The 24,241-nt window shown below is 43.7% G+C and overlaps 1 protein-coding gene across 1 annotated transcript in view; it reads right to left on the bottom strand.

Annotated features, from left to right (window-relative positions):
- The window catches only part of LOC144097750 (sodium-coupled monocarboxylate transporter 1-like), a 46,574-nt gene that overhangs the window by 5,930 nt on the left and 16,403 nt on the right, over positions 1-24,241 (bottom strand). The window contains exons 7-14 of the mRNA XM_077630387.1: positions 24,003-24,132; positions 13,673-13,761; positions 11,335-11,444; positions 11,187-11,254; positions 8,823-8,909; positions 6,834-7,006; positions 3,018-3,124; positions 1,004-1,104 (exon numbers count right to left, since the gene is read on the bottom strand). Coding sequence (XP_077486513.1) covers positions 1,004-1,104; positions 3,018-3,124; positions 6,834-7,006; positions 8,823-8,909; positions 11,187-11,254; positions 11,335-11,444; positions 13,673-13,761; positions 24,003-24,132 — 865 coding nt within the window. The remainder of the gene's footprint in view (positions 1-1,003; positions 1,105-3,017; positions 3,125-6,833; positions 7,007-8,822; positions 8,910-11,186; positions 11,255-11,334; positions 11,445-13,672; positions 13,762-24,002; positions 24,133-24,241) is intronic.

The following is a 24,241-nucleotide window of genomic DNA, read 5'->3' as shown; positions in this document are numbered from 1 at the left end:
CGTGCCAACCAGAACCAAGCACATTAAATTTTTCGCACTTTAAATATATTGAAAATTTGAACGTTGTTCAGTTTTATCCCATACCATAACCACAAACATTTTGAAAAAAAAAATGGCTTGAATACTAGGCACGTCGTCTGAGTGCCACATGGGTATACCTGATTGCAAGCATTTTTGCTTTGCAGTTAATTAAGCGGGCCGCAGAAGATTTTTTAGAATTAAGCCACCGCGGTGGTTCAGTGGTTATGGTACCCGGCTGTTGACCCGGAAGACGCGGGTTAGATCCCGGCCGCGGGGGTTGCATTTGATTTAGGCGAAATGCTATATGCAACTGCATGTTAAAGAACGCCAGGTGGTCAAAATTAGCCGGAGCTCTTCTTTGCGGCGTCCCTCATGGCCTGAGTCAATTTGGGGCGTTGAAAGAAACCAAACAATTCTGACAATAAGTCTTTACCATTGGATGCTCTGTATAGAAAGGGAGGAAATTGTAGAACGCTCAGGCCAATAGCAAAAGGGCGAAACTCCTGTTCATCCTGTAAAGTTTCGTCCCTTGCATACAGTGCGTTCTATAGTAGCTAGTGGGGAGCTTTTGTGCTCAATCACAGGCAATGTGTCTAATTTATACCTTAAGACAAGACATCTAGTTGATATCGAAGTCAAACTAATAGCACTCGTATGCCTGTTTGGCTTCGGTTTGTCGGAATGACAGAAATTCAAAAATACGAGTGAATGAAATTGTTTCCCACAGTTGTCTAATTTCTGATGTCGCCGGAAACATTCCGACTAAAATATTGCGAGATTTCTCTGGCGCCAGGTGAAGCTATATGCTTAGCGCCGTTCGATTTTCATCTGTGGGAGTTCTGTGCAGCCGAAAGACTGTTTTGGGGACCATGATGCGAACAAGAACCACTTGTGCACGTTCTGTCCGTCCAGAGCTTTAACTCAGATTTAACGGAAGACCCTTAGCAACCATGACAGGGCGCTGAGGCGACAAAACACTTACCGTTCTTTGTTTGCTCTGCATACACCCCAGTCGCTGCCACAGCGGGAAGAGAGCGGGACTAGTTAGGTTGCTCGTTGCGGTCACAGAGAGCGTTTTCCCGCCTGCCAGAAAATGAAAAAGTACTTTTGGTATGTTCATAATACGCGTTTAAGGTGTAAGGAGTAACTTCTTTAAGGTGTAAGCCTTACTTGCCCCATTGAGCAAAAACCCGTCTGTGTGTGCGTGTCTCTTAACAGTCGATGGTACCCATAAAAGATGGCGTCCTTATGCAACTTGGCAGGTGGCGGCTAAATAAATGATTGCTCGCGCGAGGTTGCTCGGGAAGACCAGCCTGGAGCGAACGAATTACACCAGGGGCAGCACCTGCCAGCTCAGTGCTGTGGCGCACCGCTTAACCGTTGCACCACTGCGCAAGAAGTGGTATAAGGACTCCCAGAGATCTATGAATGTTAAGTAGAGAAAAACCAATTCTGCATATATGGGCATTAGCCAATCAGCTATCGCGTCATACCCGTAAGGCGGAGTGGACGCAGCGGTACGGCGGCGACTGCCTCCGTGAAGTTAGCGTGCAGAGCATAAGGGATACGGCGGCGTCGCGGAGGCGACTACGTAGAGCTATGCAGAGATGAAATTGCCAGCAGCGTGACATCGGGCTGCATCACGCCGCAGCGCGCGGTGAGTATACGTTCACAAAGGGAGCGGGCAGGCTTGCGCATTCTCACACGTAAGCAGACTTAAGTGTCTCTGCCGGCTTTTGTTTTAAATGCGAAGTCCTTCAAGTTCGCCCTCCGGCTTTGCACTCACCAAGAAATAGCGCCGCTGGTCGCGAGTGGCTTACATATGAAGACTGAGCGCTACGGCTATAATAGGCGAGTTTTTCACAGCAATGAAAAGAAAGCCGCAGGGGCGGAGCTTCTCCAGCTGCGTAACTGGGCCAATGGTTCGGACGCCGGACAGCCGCCTCGTACACGCCGCTCGCGCGCGGGTTTTCGTTCCGTTCCTGGAACAGATGGCGCCATCTATGGAAGCTAATTAGAACCAGAGAGGCGTATGAACCTATTTTCAATCAAAGGATCTGTTTCCTCCGATGATGGGGAGCAGGAGCAACTCCTCGAGAGGGCACGGGCAGCAGCGACAGCGAGTGGTGTCCCGGAGTAGGGACCACAACCACTTAATCCCTCACCCAAACAGTCAAACATTTTCCACGCCACCCTCTATAGACAAAAAGGCACATTTATGTTACAGATGCCCCAAAAGAACGAGCGTTGCGAATATGCTATATTTTAACAGGAAAACAATAACTGCAACCGAGGCTATATTCGATGCGTAGAAAGAGTTCGCGTATTTCAGCTCTGTAGCCTTGGCGCCATTAATGGCAAGGAAAGGTTGTCGCGGGGCATAACGGTGGTCGGTTGCACGTCGTGTAATCTCAATTACCACATTACACTTGATGACTGATGAAATACATAACGGCGCCCATTATGTCAACGGCACCTGTATTTGCCGCCATCCCGGTTTTTGGAAACTACCTAAGGCAAAGAAGGTGTCACTCCGTATTTCGTTATTTTCTAAACAGCGCTTTATTCACTACGAGAACGCTGCGATGGGTGAACATCATACTTTCTTTGCCCTGTGCCGGGCGGAAAATGCTGATCATGCTTTTAAAATATACCTGCACTGCAATGCTTCCCACCGAGGAACAAAAATGTCGTAATGTAGTTCTCGCTCATTAATCTTTATAACAGGCAAATGGTTTCGAATGACGCGCGTAGTGAAATAAGCAATACATCGAACCGAGTGTTTTGTGACAAAGGCGGCATTATTGCAGAAACATTTTCTAAATACCAGCGCGTCACGAGGCAGGTGAATCCGCCAATAGTTCGCTACAAAGAGGTTAAAATTGTAGTGAGTTTGCGATTCACAACTTACTGTGACTGGCTTAACAAGGCTATATTTACGTGCACAGAGAGAGAGAGAGAGAGAGAGAGAGAGAAAAAATTAACAGAAGACATACCCAGGGCAACGCTCGCAACCAATCCTCCGACATACGTGGCTATTGTAGTGAAGAAACTGCTCCAGAACGGAGAAACGTCGAAAAGTGGAAACGTGCCGCTTTGCGGCCTGCAAAGTAAAACAAAAATTAATTAATTCCTTTGCTAGCAACCGAACGAATGTGAGAATATTGCACGCCATATTTTTTTTATATCGCAATAATCCCACTTGACAGGCGGTGCCATAGCAGACACTTTCTAATCTAACGTACGAAGAAACTCGGCAGTGGTGGAATGAGGAATGCTTGTGTTTTCTGGAGAAAATCAACACTTCCAGCCTGGCCACGTGGTTTTCTTCCACTTCTACGCCAGAGACCTTCAATAGTGTGCGGTCGAGAACAGTCAAGAATTTTCTAAAACACCTCCGTGCGAACAAGCGCCCTTCCATTTGTTGTCTTCGGGCGCTCTGTTGTAATTGTGTCTTCAGTTCTGTCACAAGCGAACAATGAAACTAGCAGAGCCACGCGATTAACAGAGATTCGCCGGAGCTAATGTGTATTGCGCAATAGTATAGTATCAGTAGCTTCCATTCATTTCTGAGCCCATGCTTGGAGCTACACTGCGCGGAAAGCGTCAAGAAATCTGTGTTATCGAACATGTTATCGAACATGTTCGCCCTCCTGCTGCCACTTGGAGCGGTAAAATGTGAGGCCGAAGTAAAAATTATACTGCACTCTGTATATGTTAAATAAATGGTATTCATGTCCGCGAATGAACGAGGGCCCTTGTTTTCGACGTTAATTACAAATTGTTATAGGAAATCCCACAAGACTTTCGCAAATATCCATTTGTTCTTTATCGAATGAAGCATAAAAATGACCGCTTTAATGGCAACCGTCTTACTGCGCTGAGTTCTTGTCATTTAGCTTCAAATACTGCATCCTATTTCGCTTCGAAGGTAAACGATTGTTACAATACTAATTTCAGATTACTGAAAACGAGAAATTAAAAATAGAAACATCCCTCTATGCATTCCTGGGTATTAATGGCGTTTGGCTTTCTTCCTTTGTGTGTCGTAACGAGCTCCGCAATTCCTTGTCCTCGTCTGTTAAATAGCTTAACGAGGACCTTGGTCGAGGATGCCTTCATGCCATAGGAAGCATAAGCGGGTTCCCGCACAGCTTCCTATTCCACCATTCGATCACGTCCTACTTGCCACTTGCGGATTTACAGTACGTATCAACGTCAGCCGCTATGATCGAGGCTGGCGCAAGTGAGCACTTTGAAGGCTTGATTACATTCTACCCAAATACCTCGAGACTCGAACTTTGACAGCCACCATCGTAGCTCAGTGTATAGGTCACCATATGCGACATGCCGAAGTCGTGGATTGTAAAGTGTCTTCATCCACTTTCCAATCAATTGCATATGAAGTAAACAATTAATTGTCTCTAAATTTCGAAGAAATCAACAGCACAAATTAAAAAATACAAACATTACCCTACCTTTTCTTCAGTTTCAGTGACTTCAGTTTCTTAACAAGTGAACTAAAGCGGCTGTTTGGGATTGTTGGTTAGTGATCATGGTTAAAAAATGCAGCTCGAAAAGACAAGGACAAACGAAGAAGTTCACAGTACTGGCGCTAACTACCAACACATTTATACAGAGAAAAGAGCAGCTTTTTAAATGCCATCCAGAACCCACGTGACCAAATAAATCAGCAGGCGTGATAAAACTATCTAAAACAGATACAAATCATTCCCCACAATATCAAAGCAACAGCACATCGAGGCGACGCAACGTCAGCCCCGAACCCAAAACCAGAGGGCCAGGAAGAGCCATAAGATCGAAGAATACACGCCCTCGCAGCACGAGGCAAATGACAGAAACAAGGAACAACCAACTAAAGCAAAGACGAAAACAACATTGTCACCGCTAAACTGCGTCAAAAGTCGAAGCAAAGCAGAGTCAAGGTGCGAAACGCTTAACAAAACAAACAAAACGCTACGCTAAGGCTGAGCCAACCGCTCAACGCCATACAGAGTGAAAGAAAAGTTTAGAAGTTATAAAAAAACAGGACTTATTCCAATTGACATGCAAAACAGAGTCGTAATTACAGTGGGCCTATAAAACTGGACTCCTTGCCTGAACGTAAAATTGAAAGCGTGATGACGCACTTGTCTCTTTTATTTATTTTTAAGTATTTCCAAAATATTTTGAGATTTTGTTTGATACTCGAATCAAATTCCTAAAGAAAAGCTAATTTGTTACTGTCTACCGTATCCTTTACAGTACTTCTTACAGTTTTCAGTTTATTAAAATTTTTATTCGTCGGATTATGTTTAGACGTACAGTAAATAATCTAATTTTTTGTGTTAACGAACGCAAGCGCTGAGTGGACTATGGCTAGCTTTACGTACTCTAGTGCCATATGATTTTAGTGCAGCATGATTCTAGTGCACTATGATTCTAGTTAAGTATGATTCTAGCGCACAATAAATTTTCAGCGTATGATCTCTTGCATGTTTAGTATATGTGTTTCTGTCATGTGTTTTTGAATAATCTTAATTTATTTGGCAATGAACTGCGGTATGATCGCTTGTAGGTGGCAGAAAGATGGTGCAATGCAAACGTTCGCGATCGCCTGCTAGCAGGAGACTCATTTCGTATATTGCTTCCTCTATTTGGCTGCAGCACAGTCTATGTAAGCGCGAAAAATTTATTCAAGTTAGCCATCACGTCATTAAGCCCACGACCTGCACTAGAACATGCCACTTCTTGGTTCCAGTTGAAATGAGGGAGATTAAATTCAACGCCAATAATAATACAACCCATCTTATTTTTTCAGCTACAGTCGCGAATTCCGGCATTCAGAGAGTGAATTACTTGCTGGTCGGTAAAAATAAAATATAGGTAGAATTTTACCGTTCCGACGGTCTATCAAGCACCATACCGTATCACACGAACCTTCATATACAAAAATACTATCTTAAGCATAACTTTATCTAACAAGTATATTTATGTCTCAGTTGCGGGCATCCCTATCTTTTCTGTAAGACCTGAAGTGACCCGGAACGACTTCACTATCTACCATATCACTGTAAAGGCGCGATTCCATACCAATAACAACCGATAGTTTCACCACATGGACGAGGCTACTAGAATAATCGGCATTATTTTTGACGCTTCAGAAATTTCTTACTGTAAACGAGACAGTCGTGCGTGAACAATAATTAGATCGATTTATTTGCATGGCTTGCTGTCGGCGTCATCGAAGATACACTTTTTATAATGCAAATGCAGGACGTGATACTTAATATTATAATTTGAGGTATTATTCTATGACACTAATTTAGGTCACAAAGAAACTGCATTTTCCTTCGTACTGCCCTGGAGTAACCTTGAGATACGTTGATTTAAGTGTAAATTAACTTTCGCGCGTTTTTTCGAAATTGCCGCCCAAGTTCATTCCATCGAAAGAGCTATTCGAAAGTCTTCTATCTAGCTTTTAGTTATGACGCCCAATTACGTGACAGTGCATAGATGTCCATGCCTGAATTTTGGTAATAATCAGGAAGAATACAATAATCACTCCTGCATATGATTTCAATATAGCGAATGCCAGTCAAGCCTCAATAGAGATATAGGAATAATATGCGTTTCTCAAGCAAAAACAGAGCAAGAAAGCATTTTTAATTTTGATTTTCATTTCCCTGAAAAAGACCCCACTCACTGCAAACACTTGAATGTCTAGTTGTTTTTGTGGATATTAGCAATGAGCGCTACGTATGCTAGCGCGTTCTGTTTGGCGTCCGAGCAATAGGTTCGTACAGACGCACCTTTCGGAAGGCACGCTGAGAGTGACGTTTGATACGAGTATGGTGTTTGTGGCATTATGTCGGCAGTAGTCAAGGCTCACAGGCATTCTTCTCTCTCGGACGCCACTCTGGAGTCTGTAGAATAAGTGGACCATCTGGTAGGCCACCATGAGGAGCGTCACTATTCCAGCGCCCTGCATCATATGCGAATGCATAAAAGCTGTCGCTCGCTATCACAGCGTGACACACAAGACGGCGAAAGTGCAGAAATACACAACTGTGCATTACTAGGAAGTCTAAAAAGGTCGCATGAAGCTAAGGGTGCTTCTTAGTTGTTTTTTTACCGTATGCCATTTACTTGGGAGTTTCGTTATTCAAGCGACACACGCTAACATTCCTCAGCATTCCATCAGAAGTGTGCCACTGTGCTTTCGTTCATGTACTGTTTGCCTACGAGGTTCGCCTTGCATACATACTGGATCTTCTTCCTTGCTCAATTCTTAAAATGCGCACAATCTTACATACCGGCTGCAAAAGAAAAACCTTGATGCTCATAACCGAGTAATTCATAGATGATTCTTTCAGTGTTAATGGAGTCGCTTCTGGCCAAGTTTATAGTTTATGACAAAATGTGTCTGCGTTGTATTCAAGCCCATGGCAAGGCACAGAACATGCAAGCATTGTTCGGTCAGAGTCAGCCACTACAGCCTTGTCTAGTTCCTCTTAACAAATGCGTCCATTGCATTAAAGCGTCTTGCTCAACCAGTTATGAATCGCAACTTTCGTGACATCATTAAATTAAAGCGTCTTGCTTAACCATAATGCGATACAGCGCGAATAAAGACGGGGACGAAGCGAGACAAGACACCACAGCGCTGTGGTGTCTTGTCTCGCTTCGTCCCCGTCTTTATTCGCGCTGTATCGCATTATGGAAAAATACCAACTAGCCCGATCTGCCACTCTTGCTTAACCAGTGGAGAAGATCGACTATCGTGACGATTTCTTACATATAACCTTCAAGAGAGCCAGAATACTCAAACTGAGCACAAATTTTACTCCTTTGTGCTCGTTTCTTTCCACCAAGCTGTAAAAACTTTACTTCATTTCCCGGCACTTTCACAGAGTGCAACTTAATGAAAACAAATGCGTAAACAAAAGTGAGTGATCCCTTCTTCTTCGGAGTTATTCGGTAGGGCTTGCCCTCGCTCCAACAATGGCCTAAAAAATAAACGCTACAGATTTTTACACGAATATGAGGCGCAACAAGAACCTGTTAGAGACCGAGGGTGCCTTGTTTCATTTATATTAGGCAACACGAAATATGAATGTCTGAAATGAAATCGCCCCAGATAAAAATGAATGTATTTGCACGGAGGCAATCTTCAGATACACATGCCAGAAGAAAAGTATTCCTGAATGAAGAGCGAGCCACAGAAATGTTGACATAACTGCAGCTCCAACAGGCAGCGCACAAAGGAAAGTATGAGGCAGGATGGTTTATTTCCTTTCTTTAACACCGCAACAAAATATTGAATGCCTTGTACTCTCTAACCGCTCTTGTAGCTGTTTGGAAACCGTTCGACTGGCCAGATGTAGCTTGTACAGGTTATCTAAGTGGCTGGCATTTTGTCAGTCGATATGCACAATTTTTTTTATCATTCATTGCGTTATTCCGTTAATAACAGCTTGTTTTTCTTAGGTGGATTTTGGTACCAAACCTTTTGGCGAGTTTTAATGCGTAAATCCTCGCAAGTTCAAGAAACCAGCATTAAATTATCTTCACAAGTGTACTGAGAAACGAATTGGGCTCTTCGGCTTGCCGGGAACTACTAGGAAATGTAATGTGACCTTTTGTGCTTCTTTTCTTTGACCGTTTTATTATTCGTTGTTTGCGCTGAAGTATGGCCAAGAAAAAGTCGGATGGAACTTGTATGAGAAACTATGGGGATGTTCAAAGCAAGCATCTAGCTAATTTCTATGCAGAGGACATTTTCCACGAATGCAACCTACCTTGCTGTTGGCGAACGGGACCGTGAGGCCAAGTAAGAGAAGTCCAACGAAAGGGCCAGTGATAGCAGAGCTTACGGCAATGAACATCTGTGAGAGAGAGGGCGAACAACTGGGAGACATGTCTTACATTTCACGTCTTCAAGAATGAACAAACTAGCCCCGGGAAGAGTTGTACTTACTCATGCCTAGTACCCGCCACACTGAGATTGAGACATGTGGCAAGGAAGCTCAAAAGAGATGGAAAGCTTGTACATGTATTATCAGCGACGAATGAAACGCGAACAAGAGAACTGAAGTGCCTGCACAGAAACCTCAGAATATTACCTCCAGACAGGAAATATCAGTTAACACTTCAAAATGGCAGTCTCCGCGCTTTCAAAATGAAATTTCTTTGCGCTAGTATTGAGGTCCTCCCGGTGAAAAGTTTCTCATTTTCGTGTTCAGGGTTCAGTTGTCTTGTACATGTCTCATCTGTTGCTGGTGGCACACCTGATCAATACACACGAACAAGCCTACCGCGATCTCAGCTGATGGGTGCCTCATCAAATAATTATTCACCTGCCTGTAAATGATAGCAGCCCCACGACACGGCGCTCTTTAAGAGCCCCGGAAGTTTGTGGACGGCCAGCTTAAGGCGGAGACCACGTAAAAAGAAAATATTTGAAAGGCGGAACTGAACAGCAGGCGAAACGGCATATTTTTCGGAATTCGGACATTCCCTTCACTGGAATTGTTTCGACCCCCTTTCCGAAAACTTGCACAAACAAAGGCCGTGTCCAGTCGCCGTTCCCCTGAGCAACTTTGTCACCGCCAGTAGGTTCACCTACTGTACCCCGTCGGTTGTTGCGCGCCTCTGTTTATCATCATCTGCCTGATGGCTGCGATTAGCATTTGGGAAAAGCCTGCTTGACAAGAAACGCCTTTGAGCGAAGACGCGGATATGCTGAACACCAAATGGGGAGTGCTAAAATAGGAACTCGCATACAAATGCAGAGCGGCCTCCTTGGCTTGAAGTACATAGTCTTCTATAGGGCATCCCTTTTCAGTAAAGTATAAGACCGTTGTGTAGGCTCTTTCCAGGTGTCACTTGAAGGATTGACTAAAAGTCTTCTACAGAAGCCTAAAAGAAGGTAGCCTGGCTCTAGGCGACCACCTCAGCATTAAGGGTTACTACCCAAAACCGACCACCGGACATTCGAATTTGGACCCATGGGCCAAAACACGGGCCTCTTTGGCATTCATAGCCGACCCCGGCTTACACATGTACTATTGCGCTCAATATGAGTTCCAACGCGCCGTCATCGACCGGAGCTGGCTCCCTCGTCTACATCCTCCAACAATCACTCGGAGTTCTGGGAAGAACTGCCATTCCAGGAAACGACCACACTCCCTCTCAGGAAACAGCTTGGTATAACTGAAATGCATTCTATTTGACTGTGGTATTCTACTGCATCCCAACAACCATCGATAAGTTCATTATATATTTTCTGTTATTGGCCCAATTAAGAATTAGACGAAATATTTGAAACTGAATTCAATTTCATGCAAGTGAATTCTGTGAACACGTTTTACTATAATAAAATGTGTTCACAGAATTCGCTTGCATGAAATTGAATTCAGTTTCAAATATTTCGTCCAATTCTTAATTGGGCCAATAACAGGAAATATATAATGAACTTATATTGAGCGCAACTCATATTGAGCGCGATAGTAAATATAACTCTCTTATGCCTAAGGGCATATTTGCGCAATTAAAAATGAGAAATATCTTCTAGGATGCGTGTTTCATGCCCCGAATGGGCAGAGTACAAACTTCCAAGCCGTTGTTCAGGGCTATGTGGACAGTCTTAGCGAACAATTTCCTTTCATGCGCATTTTGCGTTGTAATTAAGGATGTTTCTGCATTCAGACATTCTGTTTGATATTGTAAATTTCTTTGCACAATGCCATTAAAAGCCTGCAACGTTGAGCAATTAAATAAATAAATAAATTCAGCTAGAGCTGAAAGAGGGGAAGAACACGGCCATGCACTGTGCGGCTTTACTGATAGTGTTAGCTGCACAGACCATTTTATGCAGACTGCGTTCCCAAATGGAAGGAACCGCGTGTGTAGGGAATGTGGCATGAACAAGAGGAATCCTTGTTCTGACCCCAAGTGTGTTTCCTACCTCCTGCGGAGTCAATGTTCAACTGAAGGAACCTGAATCTGTCAAGAAGTTAAAGTGTTCATTCTGTGTGGTTATTCATGTATCCACAGCTCCCTCAGTTTTCGTCAACGACGGTAATTGACGGCCGAAGAAATAGCATAAAAGTATTGCGTGCAATTTGCAACAAATCATGAGAATTGAGCGCAGCAATCCTTACAGACACAGCAGAACCCAGGTACGGGACAACCACGCTGATTGCAGTCATGACGGCACCAACTGCGAATGCTATTCAGCGAAAAAGGCGTTAGACAATTTTCAACCGTAGTCAGCAATCGGAATTGAAGGAAAATATTTGTGATCATTACCCAATGCCTTTATGATGCAGCTCACACGCTTGCTAGGCACGTTCAGGAAGGGCGTCACAACGTCAAAGTACCACACGGCCGCCTGAGAGTTGACTATCGAGGACACTGTGCTACCACAAAAAGCGAGGACAGTAGCGCTGGTAAGAACAAAGAAAAGGATAGCAAGAAACAAGAACCATTGCACACTTTGTAGGGTTTCACAGGTACTAAAGAGAGGACGATTCATAAATTACGTCCTACCGCTTTGAATAGAGTTTTAGTATAGCGTTAACGTCATAGTGGACCTAGGAGAAATAACGTTAGAGCGCCGCAAGCAACTTATTCCCAAAGATAGATTTAGTACAGTGATGCGAAAACGTTAAACGTTCTCTATTTCACATGGAGGTGAAGAGCCCCTTTTAAATTTGGTCATTGCCATTAATATTTAAGAACATATTTCTTAGGCGTTTACAGGCACTTAATACTGTAACTGAATGCTTGGAGGAATATGCATGCCAAGTGCGTATGCGAAGAACGCTAACGGGTATACATAAGGTTAGCGTACGCACGAATGTTTCAGAGGTTAGCGTTGAGGTTTTTGCGCTCTTGAAAGAAAAATTTGGCTGCGTCCTTCCGGGCTGTACCGCCGCCCGTTGCAACCGAATAAGCAGTCGTTGCGGTTCTGGTCGGCGCGCTTATCGGTAGACCGTGGTTCAAAAGCTGCGGAATAAGGGGAAAAAATTCGGAACAGCTACTGCAAAAAAAGAATAAATGATCTGTAATTATTTTCGGAATGATCATTATGTTGATGCCAATCCTCTGCATCGCATTTTACATTCCTTGCATTATTCGTGCATAACCTCTCAGTGTTGCTTTTAGAAAAATTGAATCATTTTTACGGAACCTCCGTTTTAAAATCACAGAAAGCTTCCGAAAACGGTTTACGAGCAGATTTTGCAGTAAACGGGGACTTTTTTTTTGCAGTCCGTTCTAAATAGTTCCGTGCGGATAAGTTGCTAGCGACACGCTAATGTAATTTTCTGCTGTCGCGTTAATCCTATTCTTTAACTGTAGTATTCTGAAGTTAGCGTTGCGAAGCGAGAACCACCCACTTCAGCCGAATGAGCAATCATGTTGCCTTTGTTGCCTTTCGCTATGTGAGGCCTTACTTCCACGACAATGTGCAAGCTCTAATTCAGCCCAGTTTTTGAGATACAGGGACGATTATGGCGCTCCTGGACATAATGGGGTCTCAAGCTGCGCTGCAGCTGTCTGCGTATGATGTAAACGTACCACAACTGCTTTTAATTTAACAGAAATAGGTTTCGAGCTTTGTCATGGTGTTTTATGCATTTCAATAATTCAGCATGACAGTTTATATCAAATTTCAAATATATTTCGAGCATTACTCGTCATCTGATGGAAAGCAGTCTTGCTCGATAGTTTTGTATTTAGCATTGCCTTATCTAGATGGCCCTACTGTGTTTACGTTTCTTATCTCACAGAATTATTTAACACCGAGGTATTTCTTTGTCATTTTATGGTGGAAATCAGCCTTAATCTATTAAATGTGTGCAAAAGACCCTGAAATACAAAGTTTTGTAAAATTGCCGGCAATAACAACAATACTACAGGGATATTCGCTTCCATTTATAGTAAATCTTGTTTAACGTTTTCCAAGCGTTACAGTAAAACACCCCGGGAGTGGCGTGAGTTACTTGTGGCTGACTACCGGAATTTTTGGGGGGGGTTTGCTATCACGATAACGATATACGAAAACTCTGATTCCTGCTAATTCATTTTAGCAACACTCAAGCTTCACTGATGTGCCGAGGTGGCTCGTAGGCTTGTTCCCACTAATCAAGTTGAGTTTGACACTAAAGTTTTTTTTCTCAGTCTCTCCGCAACTTCAGAAAATTTCTCCTCTGAAGCTTAAGTGCATACAAGAGTGAGGAACTCTCCGTGCTCCCAATGTAGACGTGTTTCTTGACAGAAATAGTGTGAGACCTTAGAATGGCTATTAGGAGGTGGAGTTGCAGTGTGCAGATATTGATTTTTAATTGTCGATTTATTAGCTTCATGCACACTACTCACACAAAGGGCAATAAACTTCCCTTTCTCGGATATTTCAACTTTATGCTAACAGCCTGCATGTATCCTATTCATCCTGCCCTTTTCTTACGAAAGTTTTCATTTTAGCAAGTTGAGACAAAAACTCGTCTGAGAAGAAAACTCCCGAGGTCTACTATACATGCTTCAATTAAAATATACATTTCTCGTTAACACTCTGCGGTAACATTTAGGTATTACCTTTATTTTTGTTGGGGTATCTCGAAGAAGTAAACTTCAAATGTCTTACCTTATGGACGCACTCACAACTCCAGCAAGGAAGATTCCGGGAAACCCTGGTAAACTTCGGCATTCTTCTAGAATGTAAAACGGAAGTAACTGTAGAGGAAAAGATACGTAAGAGTTCATTAGTATGTTATTGCGTCAAAATCCTCGACAGGTTGCATAACAGCAGATGAACAAATCGATGAACAAAAAAGAGTCGAATATCGTAGTTAAATTTCTCTCCCGTACCGCTAGAGACAAATTCTGAAAGCAGCCAAAAAACAAAGACTGAATACATTCCAGCTGGGTTTCACCAGCTCAGCGGAAGAGAGTTCACCAGTCTAGATGAACGAGCATTGGTGCCTGGCAAACAAAGTGCTGCTAGGTAATGCTCTGAAGGCAAAAAAAGGGGGGATGGAAGTATGCTTGGGTCACAAAAGGCAAAATTTTGATGCGGAAAACGGAGAACTCGCATGTACTGCATGTGACACGTGTGGCCGACCTCGCCCGGGTCTCCTGTAATATATTTCTACTCTATCTATCCTTGAATGACTTACAGTTCTGCCCAAATCAGAAACAAATGGCTTGGTCCGGCACGGTATCCGTGTTACACTGTAATATCCGGAGTGCCAGGAAAAATCGTGATCTCTTCGTTGCTTATCTGTCGGACTACTCATACCAATACGAGGTTATTGCGCTCAGCGAGACATGGCTTAAGAGAGATGAAAGTGTCGAAATTTCCGGGTACAATTTTCTTTCGGGACCGCGGGATAGAGGATCACGTGGTGGGGGCGTGGCACTTTTGGTTAGACATGAACTCAGTTACTGTTGCTGCCAAATACAAGTTCTGTTGAAACATAGTTGAATCTATGTTTATACGGCTGCAGGGGGGCATTACTACAGGCGTTGTTTACCGCCCACCTAGCGCTTGTATAAACAAGTGCTATTCAGTTATGAAGAGTATGCTGCTACCACTTGCGACTAGCAAATCCCCTTTAATTATCTGTGGGGATTTTAAGATTGATTTGTTGAAAGATAACTGGTGTGATTATCTTTTGCTGTTACAGTGCTTTATCCTAGAAAATGTTTTAGCTAAGCCAACTCAAATAACTAATCAATCCGCCCCTCAGATTGACAACGTGCTTTGCAACGAAGACATAAATGTGTTTGCTGGTGTCTTCGACATTGCCATTTCGGACCCCAATCCCACTTTTGTGCTTTATTCCTGTGACCCTATGCGTTGTTATTCCACCTAGACTCGAGAACGTGCAACTCGAGTTGATTGCTCTCACGTGCGATCTCTGCTTCAGTGCATCGACTTCGAAGGCGTGTTTGATAACGATATAGATAATGAATACCAGAATCTGGTGGTCAAAATCACTGGCGTCATTGAACAATCGACTCGCACATATGCTAGACGTAATTACGACCACGGTATATGCCCTTGGATGACAAAAGCTACAATTGAAGTCCTGAAGAAGAAAGATTCGTAATACCACAAGTGGAAAAACAATCGGGCTAATAATTACAACCGCGAACAGTTTCGGTGCTACCGAAATAAGTCGGTCGCAATGATAGGAAATCAAAGAAAGAATACTATGGCAAGTTAATTACACGGCAGCAAGGGAATTCCAAAAATATAAGGGGCATCGTAAGAGATATTGATGGATTAAAGAAAAAAGCACACCATTCCTGATGTAATCACAGACGAGGTCGCTAACACTTTCAATATTCATTTTGTTGATTGCGGAAGGAACTTCGATAAGGCATTCCTGTCAACAACATCTGGGTTAAACCCACCTATAGCAAAGTATAATACCTTTGCTGTTCGCGAAATTACCGAAGATGAAGTGGGGTTAATAATTAAAGCTCAGCAAGAAAACAAAGCTACCGGTCATGATCAAATACCAGCGAAAGTATTAAAATACAGTGTTGAGACTTTATGCGTCCCCTTATGCAACATATTTAACTACGCGATAATTATTTGCAAGTATCCAACAACTTTGAAGATAGCGAAAGTTGTGCCAGTCTGCTAGACTAAGGATCCCAATGACCCCCAATAGTTACAGACCCATATCTGTGCTTAGTGTAATAAATTCGCTTTTCAAAAAACTAATAGCGCTACAATTTAATAAGTTTCTGCTTGATAATAACGTAATTTGTGCAGAGCAGCATGACTTTGTTTAAGCTAAATCAACAACTACTGCCGTTTTAACACTTTTGCAACAAACTGGCTATTCGTCTGGTTAACATCCCTGCCTTTCCTCCTCCTCCTCCTCCTCGACATAAAAAAAGGCATTTGAATGCGTCTGTCACTCCGAGTTACTAACAAAATTAAAAGCATGTGGCCTTAATTATAATTCTCTCCAGTTCCAAGCTAGTTACACATCTGGCAGAAAACAAAAAGAGGATGTGAAGAAAACACATTCCGCATTCCTACCCTCCTTTATCCCTCCCCTTACGGCGCGGTTCAGGTGTCCAACGATATAAGAGACAGATACTGCGCCATTTCCTTTCCACCAAAAACCAATTATTATTATTATTATTCCTACCCACCACTTGCGGGGTTCCGAAAGGGTCTGTATTTGGAATGGTTCCTTTTTCTATTTTCTTTAATGACATCCCGCAAGCCATTTGATTTTCAAAGCTTCTAATGTACGCGGATGACACTGCTCTTTCGTCCTCAGCTGAATTGCTGTCGGTCCTGCAAAGCAAGATAACGTCTTAACTGTCTCAAATTTCCTCCTGGTTTTCTGCGAATAAATTATCAATATATGTAGATAAGACTAAATATGTAGTATTCCACTCTAGGAGAAGAAACATTGACAATGGTACGATTCACATGTCATTGAACAACCGTAGGATTCAGCAGGTGTCTTCTTACATACACCACGGCGTCATCTTTGACCAACACCTGCACTGGCTTGAACAAAAAAGTGTGCAAAAAGTAGGTTTCAGCTGCTACGCACTTTTTCAGGCAAGGCAGTATTTTCCGCACAATGCACTCCGTTCCTTGTACTTTTCGCTATTTCATTGTCACATCAGCTACTGCTGCGAATCGTGGGGCCAAACATACAACACCTATTTAGTTCCCATACAGAGACTACAGAAGAGCATTGCAGGCAATTGACCATGCGGCTTCAAGCAATAGCTGCAGTTGTCTATAAAAGGACAATTGCATATTATCATTTGAATCCATGCTTAATTACAAGCTATGTGTATTGGTAAACAATATTATTAATACTAATACTCCTCTACGACTAAGTTTTTTCTTATTACCGCACCGTAACACAAGACAAGCATTAAATGGAAATTTCAATTTGCCTGCCTGTCGCAATGTATACGGGAAACGCTTAGTTCAATTTTCCGGCACAAAAGTCTGGAATACAGTGCCTATTAATGTGAAGCTTGCAAATAACTTTAAGGCGTGCTGCAAGTTTTGTAGCGAGAGCTACACGGGGCTACCAGTCAAGCATTTCGCGGTACATGGGAGAGACCAGTTGTGCGCATGCGCCCTTACCATGGCAACCGAAGAGGAGCAAAGTGCGGCGTGCGATCCGCCGTCCCCGCGCCCACGCGCCCGCTCCACCGTCAACGCCGAGTGTGACGTCACGTGGATGAGCAGTTGTGCGCATGCGCCGACCCCACAGCTGCGCCGCGTTCTTCGTCGCTGCCTCGCCGCACGCCGCTCTATAACCCGAACAGCGCGTCGAATGCGCAGGATTGCGTATAAAAGGCGGAGATGTACTGGGCCTCTCTATCACAACGTTTGATTTGAACGCAGAGAAGGAGAGTCCAGCCGCTGCTAAACGGTGGCATAGACAAGAGAAGATTAACTCTTCATATCCTGAGGTTGTTGCCTGGCAGTTGGCCTGAGCCAAATAACGCTGGAGTCGGTGTGTACGTGAAACAAGGTATCACGGCTGTCAGACATCTCCTTTCGATCGCGGTGAATAATGGTGAAGCCCACTGTGTTCGGATTCTGGAAAGCGGCATTTTCATGCAAGGAGTTTACGTGGCACCAGGAAGATCTGCCAAGCAGACGATTGATGTGGTTTTCACGTGTATACCAGCATACGGCACGGTTTTACAGTTGCCTGTGACTTTGGGGGGGTGGGGGGATTTCAACAGGAAACAGGACTCCCTTAGTCAGTGCATGAAAGAAAAGGTTGACTTTAATTTAGCTTCGGACCCTCATGTCCAGACTACACAGTGGGGAACTTCTATAGAGCTTGTATACTGAAGAGGCTCCACCAAATCTAAATGCTGTGTCGACAAAATTGAGGTCACAGCATGCTACTTCACAGATCATCGGGAAGTCTTCGTCTCTGTCAAGCAAAATGAATAAAATATGTGTATACCCAATGACTCTCATTGCTAAACATACAGTGACCACAACAAGCTCAGCCAGGGAAACGTACCTCTCGCTACGTATATCCTGGCATAGCCGAACTAAGCCACTGCCAATTTTTTCTTTAACAACAACCAGGCAGGGCCCTGACTTCCACCTTTTTTTTTAGCAGTTTGTTGACGTTTATGAGCTATTCTTTCTTGTTCCTTATCACTCTGTGGTTTTTTTTAAGTGATACTTCAAGTGCGCATTTTGTTCCGTCATTCTTTGTTGGTGTTTGTGTTTGTATTATTTTATTTTTTCAATTTTTGCTCTTTACGGTTGTTTGGTCATAATAATAATAATATTTGGTTTTGGGGGGAAAGGAAATGGCGCAGTATCTGTCTCATATATCGTTGGACACCTGAACCGCGCCGTAAGGGAAGGGTAAAGGAGGGAATGAAAGAAGAAAGGAAGAGAGAGGTGCCGTAGTGGAGGGCTCCGGAATAATTTCGACCACCTGGGGATCTTTAACGTGCACTGACATCGCACAGCACACGGGCGCCTTAGCGTTTTTCCTCCGTAAAAACGCAGCCGCCGCGGTCGGGTTCGAACCCGGGAACTCCGGATCAGTAGTCGAGCGCCCTAACCACTGAGCCACCGCGGCGGGGCTTGTCTGGTGTGTTTTGTTTTATTTTTGTACTGAACCGTTTCATTAGCCGCACGGCTATCGGTCCAAATATTTTTTATGTAATGCCTTGCATTATCAAATTAAAGAGTGCTTTGTTCTGACTGACTTTGAATACTCGATACACAATCTCGTTCATTAGTCTGTTAATTTTTCTTTCTGAGGGACAGAATTATGAGGTTTCTTTGTTCCAGCGGGCATCGGCGCGCTAAAATCGCAAAACACTAAGCTGCTACAGTGACCCGTCTCACAGCTCTACGTTTTCCAGTCGTAAGTAAAGCCGCTAATTGCCTTTAGAGCTAATCAACCTAATTTACTATACACAGTCCTTGTCAGTTCTCTTTTCGCTCTCGAAGTTTGTCAGTCCCCTACCGATTTGTTTAGCCCATTCCATTGTACCATATATTGATGCTGGTAGATATGTCGGTTTCATGTTTTAAGATGTCCCCAAAGCATTTCACACGATGGATCGTTCAATTTCATAAACAAACGGAAATTACGTGGCATATATCGACCTCTAGTATGCATCTCGATTGATGGCACGTGACTTACAATAACGTTCGGCCGAATGCGGTGTTTTTGGTGAAACAGTCGTTTTCGTCCACTTCTCATCTATCCTGTATCATGTAGTACCGGTTTTAAGTATAAAGGGTTGTTTCATTCCTCCGCCGTAAGTGGGAACTAACGGCGGATCTTAAGTAAGTCCAGTCTTACTTCCGGTCGAGCGCGTCGTCAGCTACACGCGGAGGAGAGTCACAGTGGCCTGAGCCCACGTGCTTTATTCTTGCTAACACGGATCTACAACGCCGGGAAATCATAACTACTTGCTCTTGTGATGTGACGCGATAATAATGCACGCAGATAAAAGGCTCTTTTCCGTGTGCTAATCTCCCGTGCTAATCTCTGGGCGGCAGAATGAGTGCACAGATATGCGATTTAGGAGTAGCCGCATTAACCACAAAGCTGGGCGTTTGTGATGCTGGCTCAAATGCATCCCTTGTCTCTGCACCTGAATGCAACAAGGATTCCGGCCCCGGCTGAGTCAGCCGCTATGGCCCTGGCACAGGCGAAGTGGGCAGAGCAAATTTTGGGCAGAACAAATGTCGGGCAAAAAGCAGTGATTATTCGGCCACTGCCAATTTATCTCAAATTTCTGCTAGAACTTTGTGCCAAAAGCATCGGCACTGGGCAGCGCTTTTAGAAGTATGACTCGCGCGAAATTAGCAATTTTGGTCAAATTTAGTACCAAGCTATAACTTTCATAGCAGTCGCCGAATGGCTGGGCAGCGAAATGCTTTTTAACCACAACAGAATTCGGGTCATTCAAGCGTGGAGGTGGCAGCCGTCGGATGTTGGGTCTGTGCTGCCGTGGATCTCCTTTGGATCGCCGACGCAAGTCTCCTGCGTTCCTTTCAAGTGTGGAGGTGGCAGCCGGTGGATTGGGGGTCCGTGCTGCCGAGAGGCTCTCTTGGATAGCCTGCATTAAGCCTACGGCGTTTCGGGACGTCGTCGACGGGACCTGGCTACGCTTCTCCTGTTGCTGCCAAGTTCCTGGGGCTGCTGACGGGAATCCACCGGCGTCTTCCTCTGTTCCTCTCCGCTCCTGATACCACCTGGTTCTTCTTCGCCGCTTCCGTCGACGCAACGCCAGCGACGCGTCGCACTAAATCCACCCACGTCCGCCCTGTCTGCAAGGCATCCCCGCCTCACCTGGGACGCTCAGTACCTGGTGAACTCTTTCGTTTACTCTGTATTGTTGTATGCGTGTGGAGTGTGTGTCTTACTTGTTTTCGTTTCGTATCGGCTCTTTCCCTTTAAATTATAAATACGGCTTTGTTTTATTTTGTCTGATCTGTTTGTTGTTTCGTTCGAACCTGCACGCGATAGCGCTCCCCTTCGGCAGTCGGGGACGCCTTACCGATTCGCGACACAGTTAGCTTATAATTGTAGACAAGTCGCACTGGTAATATTCAAGCTTTTTCAAAAGAGTCATAAGGATCCTGAAGTAATGTATTTGTTTTTTTGAAATGGCAAACCTGTTCTGGGCCGTGATATACGAGTACAACGCGTTAAAATAGAGAGAACATGATTATCCCACAACTTTTTTTGATAGAAAGTTACTTCCAGGATTTTCATCTTATCGGCTATTCGTAGTTCTTTTCAGCACATTAAACTTACAGAAATGTTAATTTGTTTTAAATTTGACCTAAATTAATGCCTTTTGTTTGAATAACAATTATTATTAACTGGTTTGCTACTGACCACTTTCGTAGGTTTGTAAGGAAAGAGTACGGTTGGACTACAAGTGTATTACAACCTATAGAGATACTAGTAATATCCGCACATAGAACATAATTTTGCTTAATAGAAGCATTGGTACGGAAATTAATATAAGCATTGAATAGCAGTGGATCGTTGATACTGCCGTCGGGAACACCTCCTTTGACCGGTCTCAAAATAGATTGATAGGATTCAATTTTAACAAATTGCTGTCTATCATTAAGATGTGAGTGGGTAAGCTACGAACGATGTCACCGGTTTTTAGATTTCAAGCTTTTACAATAACGCACCATGATAGATGCAGTAAAAAGGTTTCGAAAAATATTCATATATACCCAGAATTAGCTTGTTTTCTTCAATCTGGGATAAAATAAATTCTTTTTTTGCTGAATCAAGACCAATTAAGTAGGTATCTTTTTGAAGAAGCAAACTGCGCAGTTGAGATTAAATTCTGTTGGTAAAAGAAACTGAATATTTGCGTATAGATCAGTTTTCCTAACCCTATTTGGAAATATAGGGATTATACACAAATAGCTCTATAGTTATTCATATCATTGACGTCACAGTTTCTGAGAATGTAATTAGACACTACATCTAAGCAATTTTGTTGCAGGAGTACACGGCACAAATAGCCCGTGACAGCCACGCAATGTCCTGCGGGAACATTTGATCTCACGCTCAGTTTGGCAATGAAGCTGTCGAGGAGGAATTTCATTGCCGCACATTTGCTCGTGCAAAACAATTAAAGAAATCTTTTTAGCACCATACCCTTATGTGATACTAATCCACTGTACAGTGTTTCGCATAGGGCCACTACGCATAAAGTTAATGTTTGGTGAGAAGCACAAACAGCTTTGTTGCAATAGCGCCGCGGACAGACGCTCTACATCCATGAACTGCAGCTCTCATGCGTGAGATTTGCGTGGTGGCATAGCGCGCATTACCAGAAGGGGATGAGGAGCCGAGGTGCTCAAGTTAAAAGAATGCCATGCTGAAAACTCAGGCTCTCTAAAAAAATTCAAACAGAGAATAGAGAACATTCAGGACTATCTTGCTATAATCAAGAAAACTGCGTCGAGTGTACATCACATGAAGGAAAACTTCTACTCCGTGCCCTGTTTCGTGGAAGTCAAGACAAATTACGTAAAGGGTTGCTCAGAAGTTCCCAGGCCACAGGGTCTGCTTTTCAACGGCATATCCTTCCGCGTATGATAGCAATAAAGCTGTCAGGGTTCTCAGATGTGAGACAGATGTTTCTCCTATAATTTATAGAGATTTAGGGCCTCGGAGGTGTCGCAACCCTTCGACAATAGCGCTCGAGATCAAAACCTGTGGCATGGAAACTTCACAGACCCTGTGCATAAAACAAACGATCAACTGATAGCTGTTCTGGAAGATATGAACAAAAAATAAGACGGAACAACTCGATTATTAAAGGTCTTCCTGAAGGACAACATGAACGCTATGCAGAAACAGAAAGGCGATTCAGGAATTCTTTTGCGAGCACCTTTATGTATCGTGCGGGACATTAATCGAACCAATCGCCTTGGCTCAGTGAGCTCCACGTGCACTTGTTTCGCGACTGAACTCTTCAGTTTCACAGTACAAATATGCATTTGCAAGAAACCTATGGAGCACTCAAGATCACACCAGCTGCCTGGGCCTGTTCGGAAATGCCAGACAAGCATGCATTTGAAACTGTAGCACAAGCAGTAAAAACAGACTGTAGGTTTTCAAATTTTTTTTGTCTTTTGTCTCTAATTCTTTTGTTTCCGTTTATATTAACGTCCTACCTCAGAAATTATATTGACATATTCGGATGTTTGCCGACGAAACAGTTACTGACTCCGTTAACCTGCAATCCATACAAGATAACCTAAATCTGGTACAAAACTGGTGCAACGGCTGGCTAATGACACTTAATATAAACAAATGCAAGTATATATCTTTCCACCGTCACAGTAATCCTCTTCTATTTCCCTACACTATATCTAAAGCTCCTATCGGCCCTGTCCAATCATATAAATATATCGGTGTTCACCTTAGTCATGGCCCCAACTGGAATAGCCATATCGCGAACATTATTTCATCTGCTAACAAAACGCTTGGCTTCTTAAAGCGTCATCTCCACTCGGCCCCTGGCATGTTAAGCTACTCGCATACAAATCACTAGTTCGATCAAAATTAAAATACGCATCGCCCATCTGGTCTCCGAAACAAATATACCTTACTAACTCACTTGAATCAGTTCAAAATAGGGCAACTAGATTAATTCATTCCTCACACTCTTTTGATATCAGCATATCAGCTCTGAAATACCATGGTGTGATACCTGGCCGCCTTCGACGCAATATTTAGTGGCACGCTAGGAAATAATAGTCAAGCCATAACGAGCTTTTCTAATCATTGTTCATTTATAAGCAGTCTTCTAGCTTTACACGAAAAACAGCAGCACTTCATATTCTGCCACAACATATTGAAGAGGGGACACTTAAGCTCAACCTTAAGGGTATAACGCGACATCTTTAATAGTTTAATGCCCATGTATGCGGAATTGGTAATTCTCGAATTTACATTTATCGATCGCTGGGAGTCCTCATACCACTCCTGGCGCAGTACTGCAGCGGTTATCAAGCGATGCGCCACCGCCTTGCGATGGCAGGTGCTGCCACCGGTGGGGCTTGTGCAACCTGAGGTGCTCTCCGAGAGAAACCTCTCAAGACCATTCATTAATTTAACTGCCACCTGCTGCGGTGCGAAGTTTTCTCAAAACCCGGTGGGCAGGTTGTGAGGACGCCGCAGGGTCACATGACCAAGGTTGCCCATCGCCCTTCTAGGTTGCTTCTCCGGGGATTTTTCGTGGATCTTTTCGCTCACGGTCAACGAGGCCGATGCCGACGACGACAACGACGCCTTTTCTGCCAGAGCATTTTCTGCCAGAGCAGAGAGACACATTTTCTGCCCTTAACGCAACGCCGCTAAGACCCTCAAATCTGCTACACAAAGGGCAGTGTTTTTAGTCCACGCGGCGAATGGAAGTTTGTGCAGTTACTCTACCTGATCAGGTCCTCGTATTAATCCAGCGAGGTACGGATCGCAGCCTTTGTACCTGAGAGTGAGTGCCAGTCCTGTTCCTGCCATGCAAGCATAGTACAGGCAACTCATAAGTGTACCCGCGACGACAATCCTGAAAGGGACGCAGAAAAATGCATCTAGTAGAGAGCATACCGTATCCGCATTTCGGCAAAATTTTAACAATACAATGACCCTGTCAGCATAAATAAAGGCTGGAGGTA

Source organism: Amblyomma americanum, chromosome 7, assembly GCF_052857255.1.
Source record: "Amblyomma americanum isolate KBUSLIRL-KWMA chromosome 7, ASM5285725v1, whole genome shotgun sequence".
In the NCBI taxonomy this organism is placed as follows: Eukaryota; Metazoa; Arthropoda; class Arachnida; order Ixodida; family Ixodidae; genus Amblyomma; species Amblyomma americanum.
Note: the sequence above shows the minus strand (reverse complement) of the source record. Positions and strands in the feature narration are given on the sequence as shown.